Raw genomic sequence first — 27730 nt, 5'->3', positions numbered from 1 at the left:
TAGAGGTACACAATTATAAAGCGTTTCTTACGGTAACCCGCACGCTGTGCACGTCACGTCGTCTAATATTCCTCGACTGGTGTGCTGAAAATTAAAAAAAAAAAACTAGCACTCGCCTCGCCCGAAAAAATTATTGTTGTGTCGTAAAGTGCGATAACTTCCGGTGGACCCGTGACGACAATTATATTGGTGACCTAAGAGAGTACAAGTAAGCGCAAAACCGTCAACAAACCGAATATTATTATATGCTGTTTCTAGGAGAAAAAAATTCATACGCTGTGTGGAGATGGAATTATACATCCCACCTAGTATAATATGACGCTTATTTTTTACTGGAATCGCATTTCGAACGATAATGTAATCATTGTAATCTATAGACTTATTGGACCGGTACATTCAAACCATTGCCAGGTACCACATGGGGTCGAGAAAATTGAGTTAGATACGCGCTTTGGGTCTTTTCTTATTCCCACAGATCCAGTATTTAGTTGATCAGTAATTTGAAATATTCAACGTTTATGATTAACAATCGTACTTTTGTAGATATACAAAATAATAATGAGTTGTAATTAAAATACATATCATAAATCAAGTCTAACAATTACAGGTGATTTTTTTTTAAATTCCGGTCATTGTTCTGTATCTCGAAAACCATATTTAGTTATTTAAACTATAATATTATTATATTATGTAAGGTTGTAATTTGATTCTTGAAAGAAATCGTTTTCATTATTTACGTTTTTAATTAAAAGTTTGTAGACATTTTTTTTAAACAGATTTTATTTTCATCAAAAAATAATTAGTTAGTATAATAATGGAATGTCGTTTAAAATATGTCTGATTAAAATAATTATATATGAAGTGTTAATAATATTAGTGTTTACATAATAACCATTACATCTCATAATATAATAATTTATTATTTTGCCGTCCTTTTTAATGATATTGAAATATTTAAACACCTATATTGGTATGACACTTATTTTTATTTTGTTTAGAACGATATTTTATGATAGTCAGAATTTATTAAATTGTCACAAGAACACTTAAAAAAATAACTGTATGACGATTTTTTTGAAGTATTATAAATATCTTTAGAATAGTGTTTAATATTAGAAAAAATCATTCATTACATTATAATTAATAAATCGATTTCGAGTAAAATTGTCAAGTGTGACAAAGTTTGCTATATAAATAAATCGATAATATTGATTCAAACCGTTTCTGTTAATGTCATTACTAGGTAAACCAAAAACAAAATGTCCTGAATTACTAGTATACATAAAGGTACAACAGTTGTACGTAGGTTCAGAAATATATTACTATTCTAAACTTACTAATTCGTCCCATTTCGTTCGGACTTAATTTGATCGTCGGTGGACGTTTTTGTTTATTATTATTTTTTTTTTTTTTCGTAATTCCTCGTCTAACCACCCGTGGTATTAACCACGGAAAATAAAACGTGATACGTCGTTCGATGTCAAATCAAAAACGGTCGCTGCCGCCGAACGATTTCGGACGGACGCGCTAAGCCTAACCTTTTATATTATTAAACGTCTGTCGTATAAGTCGCGCGTCCAATTTATTTAAAGTTTATTAGGACCGTTTGCGCGCGCACAACGAATTATATTGAAAATGTACTCTGTTTCTAGAACAAATGCCGTGGCCGGGTTCGCCATTTTAAAAACGTCGAAACTCCAGTGACTTTATTGACAGGTTTATTATGTTTCGTGCGAGGCGTTTCGCGTACGCTATTATACGTACGCCTAGCAATGTGTGGGTTGACCTACCTACCCGTAGTACACACACCGCGCGATAGTGACACGAACAGATGGGCTTCGGAACAGTCGTTATGCCGTAATTTATTATCGTAAATCACTTCGCAGGCAGTTTCTGCCAAAACGCACGCCGGTCATACCTATACGGTTGTTGTATTATTAAGACGGTGCCGCATTAACAGCGAAAAATTAACATTAAAACGATAAGAAACAAACGGATCGCTGCCAGCAAACGAATGTATATCGTTATAATGTATAATAATATAGTACCTATACCTACCGTCTCCGTCGGCTGACGATCCGGCTCGAGTGCTTTAACGGGAGGAGAATTAATTTTTTTTTTTTATTGTCGAGCTTAAAGTTTTCCGATAACCGGCTCGTACAATAATACCAAACGCATCGGAGCGAAATGTCCATGATATTATTATCACGACGCTCTGCGCGTACGATTTATTTTCGATTTGGATATTTTCGGATCTGTTTTAATTTATAAAAATATTAAGCATCATTACAATATTATAAGGCCGAAGATTGTCAACGTGATAGTAATATTACGTCGTTAGTGTTAAATAAGATAATAGAGGTGCACACAATGCCGATGTTCCGAAAGGCATTCCTTGTTCGGAAAAAATGACAAATATTTATAGAGTGGTTCTAGTCGTTGGTGGAAATTCCTTCTTTTTTTGTTGGTTTTACGCGCTTATTTCTAACTCGATAAAATCAGACATTTTGCGTGCAATTCGCAACAGTTTTTATGGTCTTCACTCGTCCGCTTTTTTAAAAACTAACACGTGCTCCGATGAAATAAAAAAAATATATTATTCGCACACGCATTAGCTCGTGTACGTTTTATATAAATATAGTATCTATACCTATTAGTAGCACATTATTGTATAAAGTCACTAGCCAAATAAAGTTGTATTAACGTAAAATAAAAAAAAGTCTTATGTAACACCGTACATTCTAACAGTGTGTGGCTCATGGCCATAAATGAATTAATGTGTGCGATAAAATAAATGAATCCCTCGAAGGAATAATATTATTATTGAGTTATACCTGCGTATATATACTATAAATCTTGTTTTTTTCCCTCCAACTATGAAATTCTCGGTTAGTTCTGCTTGAGTCGGGTAGGTACTCGACTTAAACATTATGTGAATAATATGTTTAATTACAATTTTATTTATAGGCGTGAACGACGAAAAACCATAGATCATTACGTAATGTTATGCTGTAGGAGATGATTCGTTACAGCGTTCAAATAGTTTTATTTTATTAATACTAAAATGGATTGTAGGTCTATCAGTCACACAGTCGCTTACAAATTCCAAATTATAGAACAACGATTTCAACTATCTACGCACATTAGTCAGATATTATGATATTATTTTATATACTGTTAACAATATTATTATTATTACTACTACCATAATTATAGGCATCTGATTACAATATAATCGGATGCGTTGGCAAAACATTATTACATTTCTGACGAACAAAACTGTTGAAACGCAACGAAATAAATTGACATAATACGTGGTCAATTTTCGTTTTAATCCAATTGAATTCGCACGAATTAAGTAAATAAGAAACCCGATATATCTTGTTTAACCGCGTTTTATATTATAAACATCAAATAAAGTGTATAATTTTATGTCGCAATGAACTAAAACTTTATACTTTTTTATTTCTCTGAAAACACATTTCTTGTAAAGAGTTTTCTATTTGATTAAATCCTCAACATGTAGATATAAACAATATAATTTTCGCTTGTACATTTATTTTAATACAATAACTTTATGCAAGTTCTAACAAAATAAATATTGTTATTCGAAATTGCATTTTTTTTTTGTTGTTGTTGTTCCGTAATCTGTACACTTTTTGTAAAATATACTTTTTAATAATAAAACATCACTTAAAGTTTATGGAATATTATTATTAATATAATCATTAAATAAGAGAACAGAATATATATATATATTAAAGTTGCTTAAAAAATATTTTCTACAAACAAATAATTTTCGAATTGTGTTCTTGTATGCATCTAGTTGTATGCATTATAATATTTTATATCCATAATCTCCAAAGTAACAACTTCAAAATCGAATTGCACATAGTTACTTTATAAAGATGGATGACGAGCCAATATATGTGCTACCTTCGGGGTCCTTATCGATAGGTATAAAACATATTTTCACCGAATTCAGTGTACCTATTCTTCCAGTATACGTCCAGGACAGAGAAAACCCCATACTTCCGAGATTTCCAGCTGCATCGCTCGACTAGGACCTCAACTCTATCATCGATTCAATCAAATCAATCGTCACCCCTGATCTATTCAACAAGATATCCTCAACTTTCCCTACCTTATAGTGTTTAAGTTACATTAATATTATAAGTATTTATAACTTGTGCATCGTTACTCTTCTATGATGTCTATAAGTCCACAGAAATTATGTCCTAGTTTTTTGTCCAACAAAAAGAAATTGTTACATACCTATTACCTATACCATATTATTAGTTTTCAGAGCTCCATAAATAAATATAATAAAAATCTATTAATAACTGGTTGTAAGTATATAAATCTAAGTACAAAACATATTTACACTATGCGAATATCAAATGTTTAAATAAACAGAAAACCCGAGTTATATTTTTACAATATAGGTACATATTTGATTAAGAGTTAAGACAAATAAAAATGTCAACTATTGTAAAAAAAAAAAACAAACAATGCAATATGTATTACTGCGCAATGCTACGCTCTCGCACCGTCGTCATCGAAAATACCGATCTAAACATGTTTTATGTGGTCAGTAAGTAGTAACACGGTCAACAACCGAACGTGATAAATACAAAGTAAGTTATGATAAAACCGTTTAATCAGCAATGATGTTTAGGATTAAAGTAATTCCGTTTTCCTATGGAATAAACGTGTTGTTTTCATGCGATCCATTCATCACTTTACTTGCGTAATCTTCACATCGTCTCACGGTCTCAGACGCATAAGATATAACAATAACCAACAGTGTCGGTCTGAGATGGAACAATAATATTCTTTTAGATTGTTCGTTCTGGACCATTAAATCAGACTTTAGTGGAAAAACGTCATACTCGGTCAAGTGCTTACATCATAATACATATAACACCATTATATTATACCATATGATTCATCTTAGGTTATTTAAATAATTTATACACATACATAAAAAAGGATTGGCTATATTAATGTTATATTAATAAAATAGTCGACTTAAAAAAAAACCATTTCGTCGGTAAATAACATTTAATACAATATCATACAATGTTACAACAGGTACTACTAAATTCATTTCCAAAATTATTCTATACGAGCTGCGTAAAAAAATGCAAAAAAAACGTCAATATTATTCTTCACATATTAGTGGTCCGGGAGACAATTTTTGTATTTTTCGATTAAATAGTATTACATTAGTCTAGCTGTTTTCTCGTCCAACGGTCGTGCTAACATTTGAGATCTTCGCAGTCCGAGACCTTGGCCCTTTGGACGATATATCATATTATAGAAATACGTTTCCATCTATATAGGACACTCAAAAGTCGGTATACGTATTAGTATTATTATCGAATCAAATCGAATATCGCAGGACGAATATTGAAGGACATCCGAATTGTTTGCGGGAGGAGGTGAGACATTCAATGTCGAAATCATTTTAATAAAGTACTTACAATGTTAATTATTGTTTTGGCCACACAATGATCTTAATAATATGTCCGCAATATAGGAGTTTATTAGCTGGTTGGCCACCACGTCTCGAAATTACCATAATATCGCGACAGAGTAGTTTTCGACACAGAGTACATAAGGTTTGTTTTTAATTTTAAACATTAAAAATCTTTTTAAAAAAAATTGACCTAGCACAGCACACACGATACAATATTCGTTTAACTTCGTTATCTGCATACTTTCTTTACGCCGCTCTTGTCCGATCGGTGAACAGTACGTGAACGACCCCAACTATAGCACTGCAATGCGTGTGGCACGTTCATATACTATTGTTATTGAACACAACAATGCATACGACCGTAAATACGCTGTTCGGAAACATTATTTCAAGTAATGGTTATAAATTATTCGTAGACTATATACATAATCGTATGTGTATATTATATTCGTCCTTGTAGGCATAGTTTTCAAACACAACGTTATTATATATATATATATCTTATTTTTATTTTTATTTTTTTTGTTTAGCGTTGCAGAAGGCGGGACTACGTTATTTGAAATAAAATGAATTATAGTTTTAAATTAATTTCGGGATGTAGGTACGTTCTCCCAATAAATACAATAGTATATTATATGTAATAGATTTGATTTCATCATAATATGTACGTTTTATTATCGATAGGTATCGTCAGTTTTCTCCGAGTAAAAATACTAAATATTGACGTACGAGTTTGAACGATTTAGTGCAACCCCGTAAATCCAACGCATCACGGTGTTTATTCTACAAGGTTCTACCGAAGAAACGGAAAATTATAAACCCAAAAAATGTCATACGTTTACTATAATATAGATATTATCAGAAGAAAAAAAAAATTCTATTATTATAATATCAAGTGGATTATTGCAGTTCATATTATGTACACGATATATTATTATAAGAACACATATTAAGTGTGTTGTAACCTACAAAACGCACAGAAATATTAAATAGAAAACATTACAATACTAGGTAGGTACATGATATATTTTTGTATATTCTCTGTACGTGTCTCCGCTGGAAAAATGTATTTTGTTGAGGGATTTATTGTTGTTTAGCACAGTTTAAAAAAATAATTTTACTTTGAAGGATCTCACTATAGTGTTGATAATAATATATATATATATTATTATCATATATTATATATATATATTATTATCATCACTTTGCATAATCCACTGTCGCGGTGGTGGTACCGTATGTGGTGTGAGAAATGTGGGTCGCAGGCTGTTGCGTATTGTGGTTAAACTGTTACCTGGTAAAAAGCCCGTTGGGTATTACAAACTGACGTATCGATGTACGCCTTATAGTTAGCTATAGATAAGAAAATAAACAGCAAAGTAATAAAATAAGTATGACAATTGACAAACGTAGACTATCTGGGAATATTACGATGATACCTCAATCATTTTTTTGTTATCATTAAGCTGAAATACTAGACATGTTGCATCGCCAGAAAATGTTATTATTATTCAAACAAACAAACAACTAAACAAGTATGCATAATGTACGCAACTCTTATAAGATTGTATTACATGGGTAATAAAAAAAAATATGATTTACTGAGAAATACGGTTGTAAGTCACATAGGCGTAACAAAATATGTTTATGAACTTCTCCGTAGAATTTGTTGAAACAAATTTAGCTTACTATTTTATGTATTTCATATATTATTTTCTATTGTCTTTAAAATTGAATTAACAAACATCAATTATTGATAGTATTATACTAAGTGGATTTGCAGCTTTGAACTGACCACATGTCTAAATATCAAATTATTTCAAACAAATCGAAAATAGATCAATATTATAGCATGGTAAAATGTCGGATAATAATACTGTTCGTGTTTGGTATGGCTCAGTAATAATATTAAATGGTACGAAATGACTGTGAAATGCATCGATATGCATCCGTTATAATATCACTTTCTTCCCGGAAAATGTACGCATTCCAATTCAAAGATTAAATAATAAAAATGATTTATTTCGGTTTTACTTTAATGACCACGGAGTGCTCACTGCAGCATGTGAGAGCTGCATAAGCGCATGCAATTAATACGTCACGAAGACGTATTTATAATGACGTGTGACTCCGCTAATAATTTATTAGTAATAAAATATATAAGTTCTATGAATCGTATTATTATACGATCCAGACGGGATTAGGTTTATTCCGTAGTCTAATAATAAACAAGCGGGAAAAAAAATCGGTGAATAAAAAAATCACCGAAAGAAAATGCATAAAAAAGGAAAACTTTGTCGACTCTTTTTACGTAGTATGGTCGTATATTATATGAATAGTCGGAGAATAAATCTGGGACGAAACTTTGAAAAATTATGAATCCGTTACCGAGGCTTGCCAAAGCCCATTAAAATTAGCATTTAAATTAAAATCTTTTCGTTCACCCTTTTCTTCGTCCGAAAGTTATTGACTCCTCGTTTTTAATCCTTAAATTATAATTCTCCGCGTCCCACAATCGAACAAAACACCGCGATGTAGAATTAATTTTATTATTATTATTAGTCACCGCCAAACCCGCGGTAACAAAAAAAATAATAATTGCGTTACGTCATTGTAATAATAATAATAATAATAATAATAATAATAATAATGATAATGATATGTCTCTCATTGCACATATGACCATGTATATAGAGTGCCGTCATCGCATATAGCAGCGATACAATAAAAAACATATTATTAACAATATCGTGTCGCCCGTTGATTGTTTGTTGTAATGGATATTATCATGTGATCCGAGTGGCGGTGAGCCGATGGGTGGCGCTCACGTATTTAATTCGTCGAACATTCAGCAGCTTCCGACGTCCGGTTCCGGCCACGGTACTTCGACGATAAGACGAAACAATAATATGTGCCCAAAGTATATTCGGCCAAAATGTGTACGATACACCGTCGGCCGACCGTTTTCCAATAGACCGTTTTGGCGATGTCTGTACGGCAAAACGTGCACTGCCACCGGCAGTCGTGTACAACAGCGCCAGGCAGTTGGCCAGAAACAGTTGATTGCATTTTTTTCCCCCGTGCACGCATTGATGAAATGTTTTAATATTTGAAAACATTCTTTAGATAATAATATAATATAGTTTGGTAACATGCATAATATTACAACACACGACCGCCGCGGTACAACATAATAATAATATTATAGTTCGTCTTCTCAGTAGCCGCCGCGAGACTCCGAGTCAAGAATATTAATTGCACGTCGTGTTTATACACGGTTTAACGTCGACGACAACACTGTCTAGTGGGATTTTTTTATTTCGATGTGAAAAATATTCAGTTAAAATTTACTCAAAGCGTACAAAACAGTTACCCGGCACGCACAGTCGACTTTTGTGCACAAATTAAAACACTATTTATAGAACATAATATTATACCTACCCGCTATATCCGTTATCCGGTCATTTCTCCGCGTGAAATTAATTCTCGCGGCATTTCAGAATTCAGATTTCAGGAAAAAAAAACATTTTCTGGATCCCAAACCGCTTATTATTATCATACAATGAGTAACTTACCGCGGTGGCCAATTTTAAGTTTACTGCACGCAGGTCGAGATAGGTAATAATTTATATATATATATGTATATATTTTAATTATTCGTAGGTACTACAATAACATTCGGTTGACGTTTCTTCGTCGTTTCAGAAAATCGTCTTCGACATTCCCAAGTTGACATTTTAATTACCTATATAATTTTTCGTAACGGGTTTTCAGTGACAACCCTACCCAACGTCGTATATTACCATAACCGAAGTTGAAGGTGTAACGCAAATTTGCGCAAATATTGCTTATTTTTACAATCTTTATAACGTGTGCATGCTTGTTTATAGTATTTTGTTCAACCAATTAGAATGCAGATGCCTTTACTCTGAAACATTACCTACTTAACCAATGTCGTAACTCGTGTTATTATATAGCTACCTAACCTTTAGAAGTCAACGACCCAAGTCTGTCATAATATTTAATAACTATAATGAATAATAATTTGCTGCATTTGAAAATATAAATAATTTCCGATGAATACGCAGCGACCACAACAGGTTTAGTGGTTTTTAAATTAAACTATAATAATTATTAACTATGTCTACCCAACATAATATTTGTATTTGTTTTTGCATTTGTTTAATGCCATAATATTAAATATTTTTATATTGATTTATTTGTGTTTTTTGAAAATCCAACACTTATATTAACTTATTTCAGGACAATAATATATAATGATCTTGAATATATTTTTTAAGATTCATACACTATAACCGTAAATTTGATTCGTGTATTTTATTATGCACGCACTTACGGAAATAAGTTTAGGTATATACTATAGAGGTATATTGCCAAAGTTTTTACTATATATGTAAAATACAAAAAAAAAGGTTCAAAGCGAACATGTTTAATCCCACGGGGACCAATAGTGTTGGGACTTCTGAAACGGCCAATCAATACGGTTATCATCATTCAGAGTATGGTTTGTTTGATATGTCCAGAAAAAAAACATCGATAATGCTAAAATCTAAGGTTATATCACGTAAAATATTACCTAATCAATTTATTTAGATTTTTGTCATATCGTTGTATATTTAAACACACAGTCGGCATAATATTTATTATATTTGATACTATCGCAGTGGGTAGGAAATCACTTACTCAATATTTGCATATACCTACCTAGTGTCATATTATATTAAATAATGTTCATTGTTTAAACAGATGATATTAATGTATTGCCATTAATGTTCCATCAGATACCATATATTACTATCGTATTAGGCATGATATAATAGCTTTGTATATATTATATAGGTAATACAAATTATATAAAATGTATAGGTAGTAAACTTCATTATTTTTAAAACATTAATGGTTAAATATATTTCCAATTTAAGTTTGATATGTACAAAAACAACCTAAAAACCTTTTTTCCTAATGATATATTATATCTGTGTAAAAATATTAAAAATTTACATTTATAACGCTAGTTGAAAGTACCTATATTGTGGTTTAGTTTCAATGTATATATTCAAATATAATAATAAAATGATGTATTTTTACTTTTGTACAAAATCATTAAATTCTATTTTTTGATACTCTATATCAAAGGTTATAAACTATACGCATTTTTTTTTAACAACTCGACAATATTTTTAATGAACTTTACAACTTTTCATTATACTCATACATTTTTTATTATTCACGGTTAACGTTTTTCTTGCATATAATATATACAATATACATAAAAAAAAACAATTATTTTTACTTTGGCTGTGGTCTCAGTGCTTACAAAACTTTAAGATCCTAGTTTTTTTTTATGCGATAGGAATTAAGATTAATTATATATTACACGTGAATGCTGTTATTTCGTTTTTACTGTTCAAAAATGAAAAGAATACATTTTAAGAAAATTTTATTTATTCAAAAATGTGGATTGACTATCAAAGAAAATTAATGGTGTCAATACCGTACCATTTTATCTAATTTCTGATTACAAACCTATCACATGTTAAATTATTGTAAGCAGGTTTACTATTTACAAGTCATGCTCTCTGTATACATATGACGTGGATCCAGATGGTGGATGCAGGGACGCGCGCCTCCATCATTTGTTTAAAAAAATGTTTCCATGTTACATAATTTTTATGTAAATACTTACAATAATTTATTAATATCTTTATTACATTTATAGAAATAAATTAAATCCTTAACATATTCGGAAAAACACTTTTCATTTTAAATTTGTGACATTTCAACTTGAATTGCGCCCCCACGGAAAATTCCTGGATCTACCCTGATATATCTTTTTCTTTTTTTTTTTTTGATATTATTTAGTTATAACAATACAAATATGATTATTATTAAGTAACAGTAATAGAATAAAGGAAAAAGATATATCGCAAACATGTTGATTATATTATCATTTTGGTGTTTTTTTTCGTATACCGCCCTTGTGTGTTATAAAACTTATTTCATTTTTTGAAAAGCGAATTTCTTACTTCAACCGAATCAAACATAATAACACATCTTCACAACTGATTTCCAATAACTGAAATGCATTTACTGAAATCGCAATTATATAATACGTTATTATTATTGACGCCTCGTTCGACGATTTGATGTATCAAACACGTCATGTCGACGCACGTCATACATTTAACACCACGACGAGTTAGTGAAGAAAGCATGATAAAATAATATTTTCCCGTCGCCTACCCATTGTATTTATTCGGGTTTGCTCAATCGCTACTGCACACGGTGAACCTACCACTGCTGTCGTAGTGGTCCACTATTCATAGTCGTCAGACAGTGTACAGCAGCAACCACTGTGGTCGTTTGATTTTTTTTTTGCAATCAATTTCAACTGAGAATTAATATTTTTCCGTTTTTCGTTTCAGGTGGACGTCAATCGTCGTCTGTGCAACCCTTTGCGGGTTCGGTGCCTCCACCGACGAATTTTCGGGTGGAAAATTTCTACCAGGTATGTATATGACCTAAAAGTGCCCCCCCCCCCAAAAAAAAAAAAAAATAAAATTACAATTACAAATATAAATATAAATACAAATACAAGAAATCAAATAAACAAATAAACGAACTACACGGGGGAGGGACAAACAACGTCGATCGTGTATTAAACGGCGAATTGTGCTCGTTTCTGTCTCGCCATTATTATCAAACTACAAGTCCTAGTCCGGGGAGGATTTCGTGTACGCTGCACAGCTGACGACGTTATAACCGGTCGACGACGTAGTTATATTAATACCAAATATTATAATATTATTATTGTGTACTTAAGTTATGATGCCACGAAAACTGCACCGCGCACACCGTCGCCATGACGACCGTGCCACGTGCCATTGTGTGCAACTTTATATGGATATAACGTAATATTATGATAATAATAATATTGTTACGACGTTATTGGCATCGACGGAAAACGCATATTATACGAGCTCGGCGGTTTTCGCTATTATTATAATTTTTTTTTTAGCATCAATTTCCTACTTATTAGCTTACAACTAATACCAAACAGTCAGACTTAGATTATTATAATATTATAGTATAATGATATTGTACTGAATATGCGGTCGTCGCACTGTCTAGCTGTATGTATAACATGTATTATAGGTACACAATACAATACCATACGCGCAATAATTATTCAGACGTATTAAGCCCTTTGATTTAGTGTCGGTCGTCCGGCGAGGACACACCGAACGTCTGCGGTTGGCAAACATTCAACTAACCCTCCGCCACCGATACCTATTATTATTATCATTATTATTGTGATACGCGTGCATTGTGTAGGTTCCAAAGAAAATCAGAGCAGTGCGTTTGATGTGGCGGTGCAGGTTTATTTATATACGGATTCAATCCCGGCCGGTTGCCGTGCGGTAGATATTATGCGGTATTATAATATAATAATAATAAGTTTGATGATAGCAAATTATAATATTATTATGTATCTACGCGTAATCGATGACAACGAAATTTATTTTATCCAACGACCCGTAGCTGTTTCGAGGGATTTCATTAACCGACGATGATTATTTTTCGACAAAGGCTGTACAAAACGCAACTACCACGCTAGTACAGTCAAATTTGGTTAATTCAAAGTCGAGGGGGCTGGCTAAAAAGTTCGAGTTATCCAAGGATAATGCGGTAATAGATAATTCTAGGGGCTGGGAAAAAGTTCGATATAACTGCGACCATTTCGAGTTAGAAAAGTCGGAGTTAACCGAGTTCGACTCTAAAATGACACGGAACATTATATTATCGTTGTAATTTTTTCATTTTTTCGAAATTTTTACCGACTAAACACTTGCAATGCAATCATCGTACGAGACGGAAAGTCGAAACTATAAATAGTTATTATTGTATGGAAACTATAGGTAATCTCAACGCGCGCTTTATTGTTTTATAATATATATGGATACGATTCGCATTGTTGTAGGCGGTAATAATTAAAAGTCAAGTCGATAGCATCGTAATTTATTGTAATACGCAGTGACGGATTCAGAATACGCAAAGATATTATTATTATAATTTCCGAAACGTTGCCGCAGGGCTTTTTCATTGTACATTTTCTGTTTATTTAACAAATACCACGGGAAACCGAGTACGTGCGTTTTAGAACCAACAAACGATTCCGCTTACATCCGAATTGGTTTGAATAATACCGCGCTGCACTCGTTTAGGGCACGCGATTATATTATATTATTATATAATACATAATAATATAGGTATGTTCGCTGGAGATTGCACGAGACCCAATTTTCAAGACTATACCACCATCGGTATGGCGGTCACGTGCACCATTGGCTCTGTCCTTCTCTCTATAATATTATTATACCTATACCCAGAGAGATTCACCACGCGCGTTCGACGCCCACGTTTTCCTTTAATAATTATTAGTTTATTTAAATTCCGGTTTTCGGAATTTTTCGACGGGTACCTAATATTAAATTCGACCACCATATTTCCAAATACTTGAATTTTTTTATACCGTTTAATGACGAGTGTGTCATCTTGAGGGTGATAAAAACTTATTTTTTTTTTCAAACGAGAACCAATATTTTTTTACTGTTAATTCGCAAGCAGAAGATTTTTTTTTCGGAAATGTAGACGTATCAGCTAAATCAAAATTCAAACGCGTAGTATTCGACTCCTTAAAATTTATAAAATAAGGGCGATATTATGTTCTTTAAAAACTGTTTTACAACAGTAAAAATGTATGTGTTATATATTTTAATTCAGTACTTATTATACTTGGACAATATTTAACAATTTAAAATGCTGATGAGTTAAAATATAAATACATAACATATTAATCACTATAGTAGTGTTGTTAAATCTTCACGGATCATATTCCGCATAATATCATCCAACACTGTTACTCTGAGTACACAGTTTTAATAGTAACTCAAAACTACTTGTTCGGATTTCGATTTGGCCACAATATTTAATTTTTTTATTAAAGTTTTCTACTAAATAATGTACATAGAACAGGGCAATTCTTATAATTTAAAAAAAAAAATAAGTCGGCATGACCACAGGATACTTACTCTTTAAATGGTATACAAATTTTAGTATTTAGAAATTGAGCGCTTAAAAATTCCAAAAAACCAGAATTTGATCTAAATAGCTTTAAAATTGAGAACTGGAGTCGACCACGATTGGCGAATCACCCTGTATAACACAATATTATCTACATACGTCTGTCGCCGCCTTCTCGCCGTCGATCTCTACGAATAAATGCTCAACATATATACTCTACGTAAATTATATATACACACAACATATGTAGGTATTTATTATGGTATACCATTAGTCCACGACCACACCAACATATTAGTCAACGATGTTTAAACCTACAGCGTATACATAGTAATAATATGCGAAGATAATGAAGAACAAGGATTTCTTGAAGATCCGATGAGGTTTACCGATCGACTCGTATAACTGCGGTCCAGAAGATACTGACGATGACGGTATTTGACCTGCCCAATTTTAGCTCACTTAGTTTTTTTATAGTTTATAGAATTGGCCTCCTGGATGCAAAATAAAAATCGGCAGAAGTGCAGATCGTACCGGAAGGAGGAGGAGATTAAAAAAATCAACTAATTTTAGCGAGTCTGCCACCAAAACCAAATGGTTCTAGATTATTTAAAGACATATAGCTTTAAACCCATTAGCCTCTCCTCCTCTGAGCCGTGTAGGGCATGTCTGCCGATTTTTTCATTGTATTAGGGAAGCCCGATTCTATAGACTCGGAAGTATAATCCAAAAATATATTATAATATGCTTATTTTCATTATTCTTTTAATAATGTACAGTTATATATTTCGTTTGAACAAATATTCAGAGGTTAAACCAATTTCATAATTATTTATTACCGTGACCGTATGTACGACTCCATGACGGATGTGTGAACAGACGCCCCCCCCCCCCCCCCAACAAATCGTGTTCAGATATTAAATTAAAACACCACTCTTTCAAAAATCTCGGCTACTTGCCCGTGTACGCCTGTGACGTGTTCTAAATCACACGTGGCCGAAGAACAACTCTGCTCGTCAGTCGTTATAATATTTTTCTCTAAACGGCGAGGCGTCCGTTTTGAGCGGTATAATGTACGGCGAAAGTCTGTGGTTTTAGAAAGCCCGGCCGGCGCACGGGTCGGATCCCACAGGAGAGGGCAGTTAAGTGGATAATACCCGTAATTATTACGCCTCCGTTTACGTTACTGCCGAGGGTTGAGTTTGAATGATAATAATAATTATAAAATAAAAAACAAAACAAAAAAACGCTCCTTAAGTATAATATAATAGGAGGGTTTTTATCCGAGGCGCTTCCGGCACCGGTGCATACCATTACTTTGGCGAAACTTTTAAACCCTTTGTGTTTTAGTGCTGAGCACGTTGACGCAAATCACGGCGGACGTGCTCTGATCCGTTTGGGGTCGTATATACGTATATACATAAATGTATATATATTTTTTTTTACGTTATAGAAGGTCCCGACGAATCCCGTAAAATGGTACCATGTCGAAATCCTGTTAATATTTTTTGCGCGTTTCGACGGAACGACCGAAATTGATTAGCAATTAAACCGATCGTTAAACAATTTATTAAATAGCGGTACAAGCCAATTATTATTATAGATAACAAACGTACGGCGAGCGAGTTCAGTCTAATCTGTGTGATCATTCGAAATGTGTCTGGTCGGTGATCGCGCACAATAAATACGTTTCGAAATAATGCAGCATACAAACGAACTAAAATACGATTACAATTAAACAGCTATCCAATTTTACGTATAATATGGATGAAAAGGTTTATTGTGGTTTTATTCTGCTTGATTTGGTTATGATATGTTTTTTAGTACTCTCACCAATCGTTTTTATTGTGTTACATCATTATATCTTAGCAACATAAATCGTAGTGTCTTTTTTTTAATATTCGTTTGTTTAATAATACTGGATATTCCGATGAAGCATCCATTATTGGAATTATTAAAAAAATTGTGTGGCGCGGTGGTTGAAATCAATCACACAACGTGATTGAGAGTAAGCGACGGCTGCTGCCACTAGTTCCCGGATGGGTGACCACCCGGGTCTATAGTGGCAAAAACCTTGCCACCCATACAACACGTGTTGTCAACCAAACGTACCAAACATACCAACCGTTCCAACCCTATAAATCTTAACCCCTACAATAACTAATGGCCATAGTTGCCGTGTTCTAGACCAATTAAAAAAAAAAAAAAATGTTACTTTTTAATTCATGACATAGTCTTACAACAATAATAGTATAGTTGTATTATAGATATCACGATTGAAATAATAGAATGTTGTAACATGGCGTTTCGTGTATGCAATAATGATACACGTCGGTTGAAAATTCAAATAAGTTGGTATGCAACATTCAAGTGATCTTGTTGCTTTATTGCGTTATGAATAATTATATTTACTATTTTTTTAAAAATAACTGATGGATATAATGTTAAAAAAAAAATTTGAAACCGAAGAATTTAGTATATACTAGGAACGTAATACGTAATTCCAAATATAGACGTACTGTCTATACATTTGTCAACTCGACACATTATGTTTTCACGGTAAAATATTACCATTGACATTTCCTTATATAAACTTAGTACTATGTTATAGGCTCGTGTATAATCATTTATTCTGTAAATGGAAAATATTTTATCTACAATATTTTATACAAAATTAAAAAAAAAAACAACTCCAAAAATTCCAATATTTTGAAAAAAAAGTTTTTTTTATTTAGAACTCACTATTAATCTGTCCATACTGCATGACAGTATGTTATTATAACGAACTATTACATAATATCAAAATAAATAGCTAATATACTTACTTAAATTTTAATTTTTTGCCACAAATTTCTATGATTTATAATTTAATTTACCGTAGTAAATTAATAATTAAATAATTAAACTAGAATCTATTAAGAGAAGTTATTATTCTGATGACTTGGTCATAATTGCGTTTTGGTTGTTTTAAGACTTTAAAAGTGTAATATATTAAAAAAATCTGCACCATACAAATACGTTAATCAAATTGTATCGTTTTGTTTGATGTTCAATTAATTTTTGGTCAGTAGATGGGTGACACGTAGAGGAATTTTACAGGTCTGAGTAAAAACTAAAACAATTATTACTCGCTCATAAAAATGGGACGAATACAAATTTTTTGCACACTTAATACAATATAAATTAAACACTAAATTCAATTATTTAATTCATTTTTTTCAACCGACCTAAACAATTGCTCGCAGAAAAGAAAATACTTGTAGGCTTGTTAATTAGGTTTAAAATTATGTTAATGTGTTTTTATTTTTGTACGCCTGTGTGTATGAAATATGATTGTCGAGGGCTTTTTTTTCACGAATCGCAAAGAAAAACGAGTATAAAAGTGCATACTAAGTTACAATGAATTTCACGGTTTTCATCGAGTCCGTCGCGCCATAACTCAAGATTGCGATAGAAAAAAAAAAAAGGAAAAAGTTATTTTATCTGTGCGTATTTTTCAAAACTTCTCACCGATTCTTTTTATATTTTTTCTTTCCATTTTTCTGGTACATTTTATCTCGAAAAAGAGTTTCGACCAACAAAACTACTGATTTACGAGCCACCACCACCACCTCCGCCGCCACTGTGGTATGTATCCACACAATATTATATATACTGCAAGGGCGACTAAAACGACGACGACGACGACGACGATGAATAGAACAACACGTAGTTTTCCTTAAGGTTTTTTTTTCACACAATTCTTGGGTGTCGTTTTCGACGGCGGACCGCGACCGTAAAATAAATGGAAACCAAATAATAACGTCGTCGTCGTCGTCTCAGTTATTTTAACAATTCCGACCGACGCGAGAATTACGGCCAACCACCACGCGCGAACGGTGTGTTACCGCGAATACGTTACCGCCATCTCTTGGTAACCGACACTTGTCGGCGTGTGCCATAACCGTAGTATGATAGATGGCGAGCGATCGGTCGTAAGTCCACCGCGTCAACGGGGTTATTGTATATAATAAATATTATTATTATTTAGTTTTTTTATTTTCACGTTTCGTTTTCCTCGATCCGCGCGACGTATTATTATTATTGTTGTTTTATTCACGCCGCCCGCCGCTGACCGAGAGCTGTTGTCGAATTGCCGTGACGGCTCGCGTTTTTTCTGTCTGTTTTTTTGCACCGTTTCATTTCCTGTACGAGCTTTTCGGGAAATGCTCAAATCCGACCGGAAGATCTTTTGATAAATTACGTCAACAACGGAAGCGTTTCCCGCGCCGCTACACCCGCAGCCCGTACCCGCCGTACCACACCTCTTTCCCTTTTGTCCGGAATTTAATTATTTTCCACGGTCATCGTAAGCCGCTCCGACACTCTCCGCCACCGCCCCCGCCGCCGTGACCGCACTGCCGCCGCGCACCTCATTGAAGTGTGACGTGTGTACCTATACGTTTTTCCCGTTCGACTTGGAGCCGGGCGACGAGAAACATCGATCCCCCGTCCAGATTTACGGGACACCGGACAAATGAACCAGCACGACGTGTACAGGTCACTCTTACCTCCTGCCACTCCGCCACCCTCCGCAGGAAAACACCCCTCGGCCGTCCACACTTTTGACTATTTATCGCACACACACACACACACACACACACATATATATATATATATATATACACATTTTTTCTCTCCCTGTTCCCGACGGTTTTTCGACCGGAAAATTGATGACCGACACACTGCAGAGATTGGTATCTCGGGCGGCGGCAAAAATTGATAATCCCGTAAATAAATCGGCGTCGTTTCTCGGGCGATTTATTTTCGGCTCCGGGACTTCGGTTTTTAACGACGCGCTCCGCCACGCTAATAAGCATTCGGTTTTTCATATAACGATTCCTCTACGATCAGCAGCGGCGGCAGCGATAAAATAAAACAACATTATATATTATTATAATCGTAATGTACGCCGTCGCCGTCGTCTGAACGGTGGGTTTCCCACACCCCCCCCTCCCTCCATCTACCCATACCTTACCGACCATCCTCCCCGCCCAGCTCTCTTATAGTCGTCGGTTTTTCCGCAGCGTAGAACCTCTCGTGTCCACCACAGACTCGTCGCGGCCGCCGGCGTTATCCGCCCGCGGAATTATGCTCTCTGGATAACGATTGAACACGCGCAGATCGTGTCACTGAACCGCAAACGTACCGCCACCGCGCGACGTTATTATAAAATAAGTACGACGTACGTGTGTTTCGGATGCCGTCGGAGATTTAAAAAATAATTTCATAATCGCGTTATTTGTTTCAGTCGGCTCGTGTGTCTGCACGGAGACGCGCTCGGCGGCAGAGTAAAACGGAACGGCCGAAGAACGCTCTCATAGTGTTATTATTATTTCTATCGTTTGACACCATCGACTGTTGTACACGACCGCTGTCGACCGTCCGCGCGATGGTAATTATTATAGGTACCTAAGCCGCGGCTCGAGTCGGGAAAAAAAAATGAAATACTCTGAAAACACTCGATAATGCGTGATAAAAATAATCGAAAATATTATGAATTTATTACCGCTGCGTATCACCGTACCTACGCAATATCATATTATGTGCTGCAGTTGACGATTGCGTTTATATTATTTGATATTTTTATGAACATAATAGGTACTATGTTATCATACCTATGTAGCGAACAGTATTGTTTGTGGTATTAATTTCGTTTAACTTATTATTATTATTATTCATTTAATGTTTTTTTTTGATATTTGAAGTAACCAATAACCATGTACGTCTTCACCACGGCTTCGACATGATATTGATCTGTAAAATAAATACTGTTTTTGTCTCGTCATTATATTTAGAAACATTGTGTTTGTTTGTAGTATAATATTATTATATTAATATGTTTTGTCGATAAATATTGAATCGCAGAAAAAAAATTTTGTGAGACCAATTATAGTTCTCATGCGTCGACAACATCCAGCTCGTTTTCTAATTCAGGGGATCATATTATTATATTATTTAAGAATCCACAATGTTGTGCTCGGACACATAATATTATGCTATATTATACCATATTAATTATTACCTATCCGATGTTAATCCTCCGAAGTGACCTCGGTATACCACTCTTGCGTTTCATCACATGCAGACATATTTTATAACGGTTAGAATATCAAATTGATCACTCTAAAGTTTAAATTGGACGGCGTCGAATCGTACAGACATCGGTTTTGAACAATCGTTTCATAACATTAATATATCTGAACGCTCGAAAAATTTAGCAATAACAGCTCATCCGAGCGCTGACGTCGAGTCGGTTGGATGTAATTTAGTTCTTTTTAACTCTTTTCAACCAGCCCAATACACTGGGCAAGAAAACGTCAACATTTCAGCCTAATTTAATATGCACCCTCCGTACAAATTTGTTTATAAATTAAATACGAAAATCTGGTAATGTAATAATGGTTTTTATATTTATTTTATTTTATCTCCGTTATTATTTTTATCAAGTAAAATACATTTTTATTTTCCTCTTTTTAATTACCCCTTCTTTTATGAGTGTTGATATTGACTTGATAATGTTCCGGTAGCTATTGATTTCTTGAACGTTTACGTAATTTTTTTTCTATTCTCTTCTCCACGCGTTTTGATCATTTTCACAATTTATTATTAAAAACATTCTCATACTTAACTTTTACTTCAGCTTATCGTACTCATGGAATTAGTTTATGACCACTTCCCGACCAAGTATAATATTTCATAATATTATTGCTATCAAATATCAAAAAACGACATTTTCAGGAAATTGTAGTTTTAATTATATCTCAAAATTGTTGAAACTAAAATAAAAAGAATTATAAAAACGATATCTACGATCATATCAAGTATTATTAAGCTATTATCTTAAATGTAATATGAATGATTGAGTAACAAACTATTGTGATAAAAGTGGACTGATATGGGTTAAAAGTTATGTCAAAAAAATAAGGAGAACTATATATTTTGTCCGCTAAAGACGTCCATCTTAATTTATAAAGTATAAACACTAAATCAAAATGTATTTAGGTACTTCTTTATTTATATCTTCTACGTAATTCCATTTTTGTTTAGTTTTATTTATTTAACTTTTAAAATGTGTGATTTTTTTTATGAATTATTACAAGTCTTTGTAAGTTTTGATAAACACTGAATAAAAATGATTTATGGTTTATTTATTTATTTTTTGGTCTAACGGCTATTGGTCTTTCTGGTTTCAATGTATGAAGTACTTCATGGATAAAATATAATAAAATTCACTTTTTCGTATACATTTAATTGAATCTTTGGCAGCTGACACATTTAATCGGGTTCAAAATAGATTTTCAGCTTTTAAAAATATATGTCCTTTGAGAATCACGCGTTCCCAAGACTATGTACTTGTTATTCAGATTCTAGGTCCCAAATACCTAGAAGAAATGCTTATTAGTTTTGGTTATTATTTTGGGACTATTATTAAATGGTCGGATAGATGCTCTTCTAGATCAACTACGTATTTTGGGTATCTATAATAACACGAAAGGTTTTCGTTCAAGTGAGACTGACTTCGCTAGAAATGTACCCCTGACCAGAGTAATGCGAAATTGAAATCCTTCTCTTTAGTACAAAAGATAATCTTGTTCGTGTATTGTTTCATTGTGTAGTAATTGTTTCTTTATGTTATTATGTGAATATAATACATTTAAAGTAGTCGAGCGTTTGTTGTTTGAGTGTACCTATAAATAAAATATATAAAATATACAAACTATTGTATTGACATACAATAATATGATAACTGTAACATTTTATTTTACACATATTATTATACGTTCGTTTAAAACATTTCAAATAAAATCCCGAAAAAGCGTAATCGTTAAAATTTTTAAAAAAATGTACTATATTTGGAATTATGATGCAAATTAAAATCATAGTTAAATCGTATTCATTTATGTCATTCGTTAACCTGGAGCTCTTCGGCAATTAATGTTATTAGTTTATTTGCAATTACAGACCGACAGTAAATGTTTTAAAATGCACGTGCCCGCATATGTAATCCAACGATAATATTACACGTATACTATGTTTATAGCGAACATATAAGTGGAAGTATAAAATAGTTACACAGGTAGATAGCGTTGCTTAGTGTGATGATTACGGTAAAAATGCAATTTTGTAATACATTTGTAACATAAGTATTAGCAGTACAAAATATATAAACATTTTATTATTATGTGAATTTAGAGTAACAATGCTGCTAGCATCTAAAAAGCTTTAAAACTCTTAGAATATAGAGTTTACAAACTGTCTTCATAAAATACAATTTCGACTGTTTTTTTTTTTTATATATTTTATATTATTATGCGATGCGACGAATTATAATCAGTAATAGGCTAAAGAGTACTTAAAAATGTAAATAATTTATTATGTGAAAATATTAATTTTACATTAAATCAATACAGAGATTTTTACATAGACAATTATGACTTATCAAGTAAATTAATTTAAATTCAATCAGACATTCACAAATGAAATTATAAAAAAAAATTTCGGATTCTTATATCAAAAACAAAATACGCAGAAGATGAGAAGTTGTAGTTTTTAATCGATAGTAATAAATTTCAAATACATAGAAAATTCGTCAAATGGGAAAAAAATCATTGCACACCTAATTAAACTTAATAAATAATTGACTCATACAATGGTTTTAGTAATAATATAACTGTTATTACTCAATAAAGTAAATCTGAAATATTATAATAAATGTACATTTTATATATTATAATTGAATCAATCGGTCTACACAGTCGTTTCATTCTTGGAAAAATATCTGTAAAAAAGTCTATGCTAACTTTTATTTTTATTAGCTGTAATAAGTAGAGTTAATGAACTATTGATTATTGATACATTTTAGAACAATGTAAATTAAATAGAACAAGCCAATCGGTAATATTTTCGTGAATGCAAGATGCTTTAGGATTTTACCTAATGTATTATTTGTCAACAATATAAATGCTTAATGAGAAACAACATGGAGAAGTGAATTTTTTTTAAAACTCGTTTATAGATTATGTTGACTTTACCAATAAATATATGGTGTGAATAAATTATGTAACTCGAAGATACACTCTCCGTAAATGGTTTATTTTTTAATGTCTTACAAAATAAATATCGTATAATCATAATGTTTATTTAGCCCAATAAATAAGTCTTAATTATTAAAACTTTTTCCATTTTCTAATTAGTAATTTCTAATGACCACCCCGAATCGTCTATAAATATTTCTTTGGTCATATTGACGTACCGTGATGTTTTTATCTTTTGAACTTTTTTCTTTAATTTTTTTTTATGTGTATTTAAATATTTACACTTTTTTTTATACAAATTTAACTTTTTTACTGGTTTATATATTTATGACAACATAACAATATTATATTATGATTAAAGTTCATATTCTGAAATGGAAAGTTTTTCAAAAAATATCGATAAAAACAGTATCAATACCTACCAATTTCTTAATAAGTTATATAACAAATATAGCATAAGCGTTTTATCGTTTATGAAAAACTAAAAATTAATAGGAAAAACAAAATAATAAATAATCGTATACAACACTGGCAGCGCTGTGTTGGTGCCTCTTATTATATTTTGTGCTCTGAATACTGACCATATTTTTTTTTTTTTAGTTATTGTTATTCTTTAAAGTTTAAGCTTATAATTCCGATTTGGTTCAATTGTCATAAATTATTGTGTTTCAATATATTCACGAAAATGTAAAATGTTGTGCCACTTTTATAACGAACGAAAATAAAAAAGTAATAATATGATTTGGTTCAATCGTCATAAATTATTATTCTAATTGATATTAATCATCAGTGAAATTATAAACACAAACAATGTTCTCGTGAACAAAACCAAAAAAGTCGTTCGTTTTTTTGAGTCATGTTCGAGAAACAGTAGATAGTATCTAGAAACACTCCAACTATTGAACATTTTAGGTACCTCTGTACCTAGTGATTTAGTATTTACAGTCGGTTAATTCCTAATTAAATAATTAACATTTAACTAACATACAAATCGTACAAACTCAAAAATTAATTATAGTAAGAGAAGTAAATTAAAAACAAATTTTCAAAAGTTTTGAAAATTTTAAAGAAAAAAAAATGTTCAACTGAACATTTTCAAGCTTACATCGTGGTTAATACGGCCGAGCACAATAATATCATAAAGCGCGTGTCTTCTTAAACACCGTATTATTATTATTATTATTATTACGATCACCATCGTCGTCGTCGTCAATTAAGCTATATCAATTTCATATTGTTACGGCGTGCCATATACGGCCACGAGGGATTAGGATCACGTGACGCGCTCTTGGAAGCACCTCGTCTGTACAGGCAGACTTGTACATGATTAATGCGTGATAGCGTGTAGACGGCGTGTTAGCCACATAATCGATAAGGAGACAATTTCCTGACTTATACACGTCTCCGCGTATAATAGTCGGCCGACTGGTGGGGGGGAAACCGAACGAGCGAACCGGAACAACGAGCCGCGAGAGAGGAGTCTCACCCTCGGATGGGTTCGGAATTACGCAAATATAATAATATATTATTATGACGGCGGGCACGTGGTTCTCGGCTGCTGCGATGTGTTGTTTTATTTATTTTTTCGTCGTCGTCGTCGCGTAATGAATGCCGGAACGCGCTCGTCATACACCTTTGCACACCTCCACAATTTCGATATTATTATTGTACACGATGTACACGCGTGCACGAACATTAAAAGGAAACCTAAGACGACGACGACGTTTAAACGAGACGTGTAAATAGCTTAAAATATATTCTCGTATATTACTCGTATAATATACGTCGTCGGCCGCGGACGTGTGTGCATGTGATCTACGTAAGACGCAACGCAAACAATATGCGTCGAAACCCTTTTCGGGTCACTTGCAACGCAAAAGCTCTGTCGTCGTCGTCGTCGTCTCCGTTCCTATTACGAGAGATATACACGACTAGACCGCATTGCGCCTAACGAACCCACCGAATTAGATACACGAAACTCCGTCGCCGCCGCCGGGCTCGTTTTATTTAACGACAAACGGGGTCGTGTTTGTTTTGTAGAAAACTTCGGTGACGTTAAAGTCGCTGTCGGGCGCGAGTGTTCTATTATAGACGCCACGACACGTATCTTTGCGCATGTAATTACTTATGCCCCGTCTGCAAGTGTCAACCGTGCATTACAATCGGCTGAGCGTATTAAATATTATATTATAATATATCAGTACCATGATACCACTACCACTGTTGTCGGACGGTTGTACGATGTGACCTGCAGTCGCGGAACACGGGCAACTTCTGTACGGACTGCGACGCGACGTGCAGATGGCCGTCGCTCCAATTGCAAAAACACGATTTTCAACCTCGAGACTCGACTGCGTATTAATTAGAAATCCTAATAGCATACACAATACGTGTAGACAAAACCATAGTTAACAAAAATAATTTGCTTTGTACTTGAAAAAAGTCGAATTGAATAGATATCTATACTATGTGATTGTTACGTAACAGGTACCTATTATTTGCAATCCGAAAATGAATAATAATACTTTATGCGGTGTACGCGTTTTAAACGAATGCAAATCTTTATTATGCATCCGTGCTCTGCAGGACACGATTAGCTCTTTTCGTTCACATTTTGTCGCTGCAGTATATTCAAATAGAGACTATATCATATTGTTATATTTTTTTACGCTTCTTGCATTAACATTTTTCTCCGAACTGCCGTCGCAATCTTCAATGTTGATAATACCCATAATATGATATATTTATAGGACCCGATGTGAGTGTAATATAATCTGGTGATGATCGGATAACGATTATAATAATATTATGCCAGTCTCGACGGCGCTAAGAATAATCCACCGCCGCCGCTCCGCCCGCGACGACGATGGTCGATGGCACTCTATTTTAAATCACTCGACCGTTTAGCGTTTTAACACACACACACACACACACACACACACAAACCATCGTCGGTATCGCATTATAATCCGAAACCTTCCGCGGAAACGCAGTGATCATTTATTTTAGTCACATCTCGCGTTTTGAACCAAAGGGTGAGAATCGTTTGGGATTCATGTCGGTGGCGGCCAACGTGTAGGAAAAATCGTTTATATATTGTACATCGGCCGTCGGGCTTGCCCGCTACTATAATGTGTATACCTCCGATGTCGTCTTATAATTCGAGTCGTGTTATTTCTGTCTCTATTCTCGCATCGTCGTTTATGTGTAATCACTCGATCCATTGCAACGTCCGTCGCCAAGTCGACGACAGCAGCAGCTGCCTTAACGCACGTGTTTAAAATATTATTTGACACGATTTCCGTTTTCCCGTCGTTTTGACTTGCTGGTCATCGACAACAACTGCAGCTTAAACCCTCCTCCACCAGTCTCTACGATATCACATTGTCCGATGAAATAATGCGCAATATTGTCCCGGAGCGATATTTTATAATAACATTATATTATAGTTCAAGCGACTCTGTCTTGAATCATAATGATAATTTATGATTGTCCCACTATGTGCATAGTAAAAGTCATAAGTGTTTCAACTTTCAACAGCAATACATCCCATAGATACTTCGGTTTTCATCAAAATTCAGTGTTTTGTTATTTTATTTACGTAGTTTTAATTGGCATCAACGTACCAGTCGTTACTCATCTAAAAGCTTTTCTTCAACGGAAAAAAAATAAAAATTTTCTGGTCCAATGTTCCAATAAACTTAATTACGCGACCCAATTACCAATGATTTTCCGGCGTAACGGGACCTAGAAGGTTAGGGCTGTGATCTGAAAGGTTTCTCTCTCAATTATTTGATTTGATTTTTTTTTCATTGAAACACAAAAAAAAGGTTGTTAGTATGTAGATGAATGTAAACAGAAATGGTAGGTACCTACCCACTTGCTTCTTACATTTACCTGTACATTATTTAGAATTAAAAAGCAGTTTTTAATGACCTAATTTTGTTTGTTTTTATTAAAATATCCACATTATTTTGTTACGTCCTAATTGTATTACAATCAAAAATTGCGATTCCAATAATAATAATTGTATTTTGATTTTAAATCACCAATATTTTTTGTACAT

At 33.4% G+C, this 27730-nt stretch overlaps 1 protein-coding gene across 2 annotated transcripts in view; it reads left to right on the top strand.

The window, feature by feature from the left end:
* LOC132944692 (collagen alpha-1(XVIII) chain) overlaps window positions 1-27730 on the top strand; it is a 246168-nt gene that overhangs the window by 13077 nt on the left and 205361 nt on the right. For both annotated transcript variants that reach the window (XM_061014167.1, XM_061014166.1), the window contains exon 2: window positions 11929-12011. In XM_061014167.1, the coding sequence (XP_060870150.1) occupies window positions 11929-12011 (83 nt within the window). The remainder of the gene's footprint in view (window positions 1-11928; window positions 12012-27730) is intronic.

This window comes from Metopolophium dirhodum, chromosome 5, assembly GCF_019925205.1.
Source record: "Metopolophium dirhodum isolate CAU chromosome 5, ASM1992520v1, whole genome shotgun sequence".
In the NCBI taxonomy this organism is placed as follows: domain Eukaryota; kingdom Metazoa; phylum Arthropoda; class Insecta; order Hemiptera; family Aphididae; genus Metopolophium; species Metopolophium dirhodum.
This window is presented reverse-complemented; position numbering and strand designations above follow the sequence as displayed.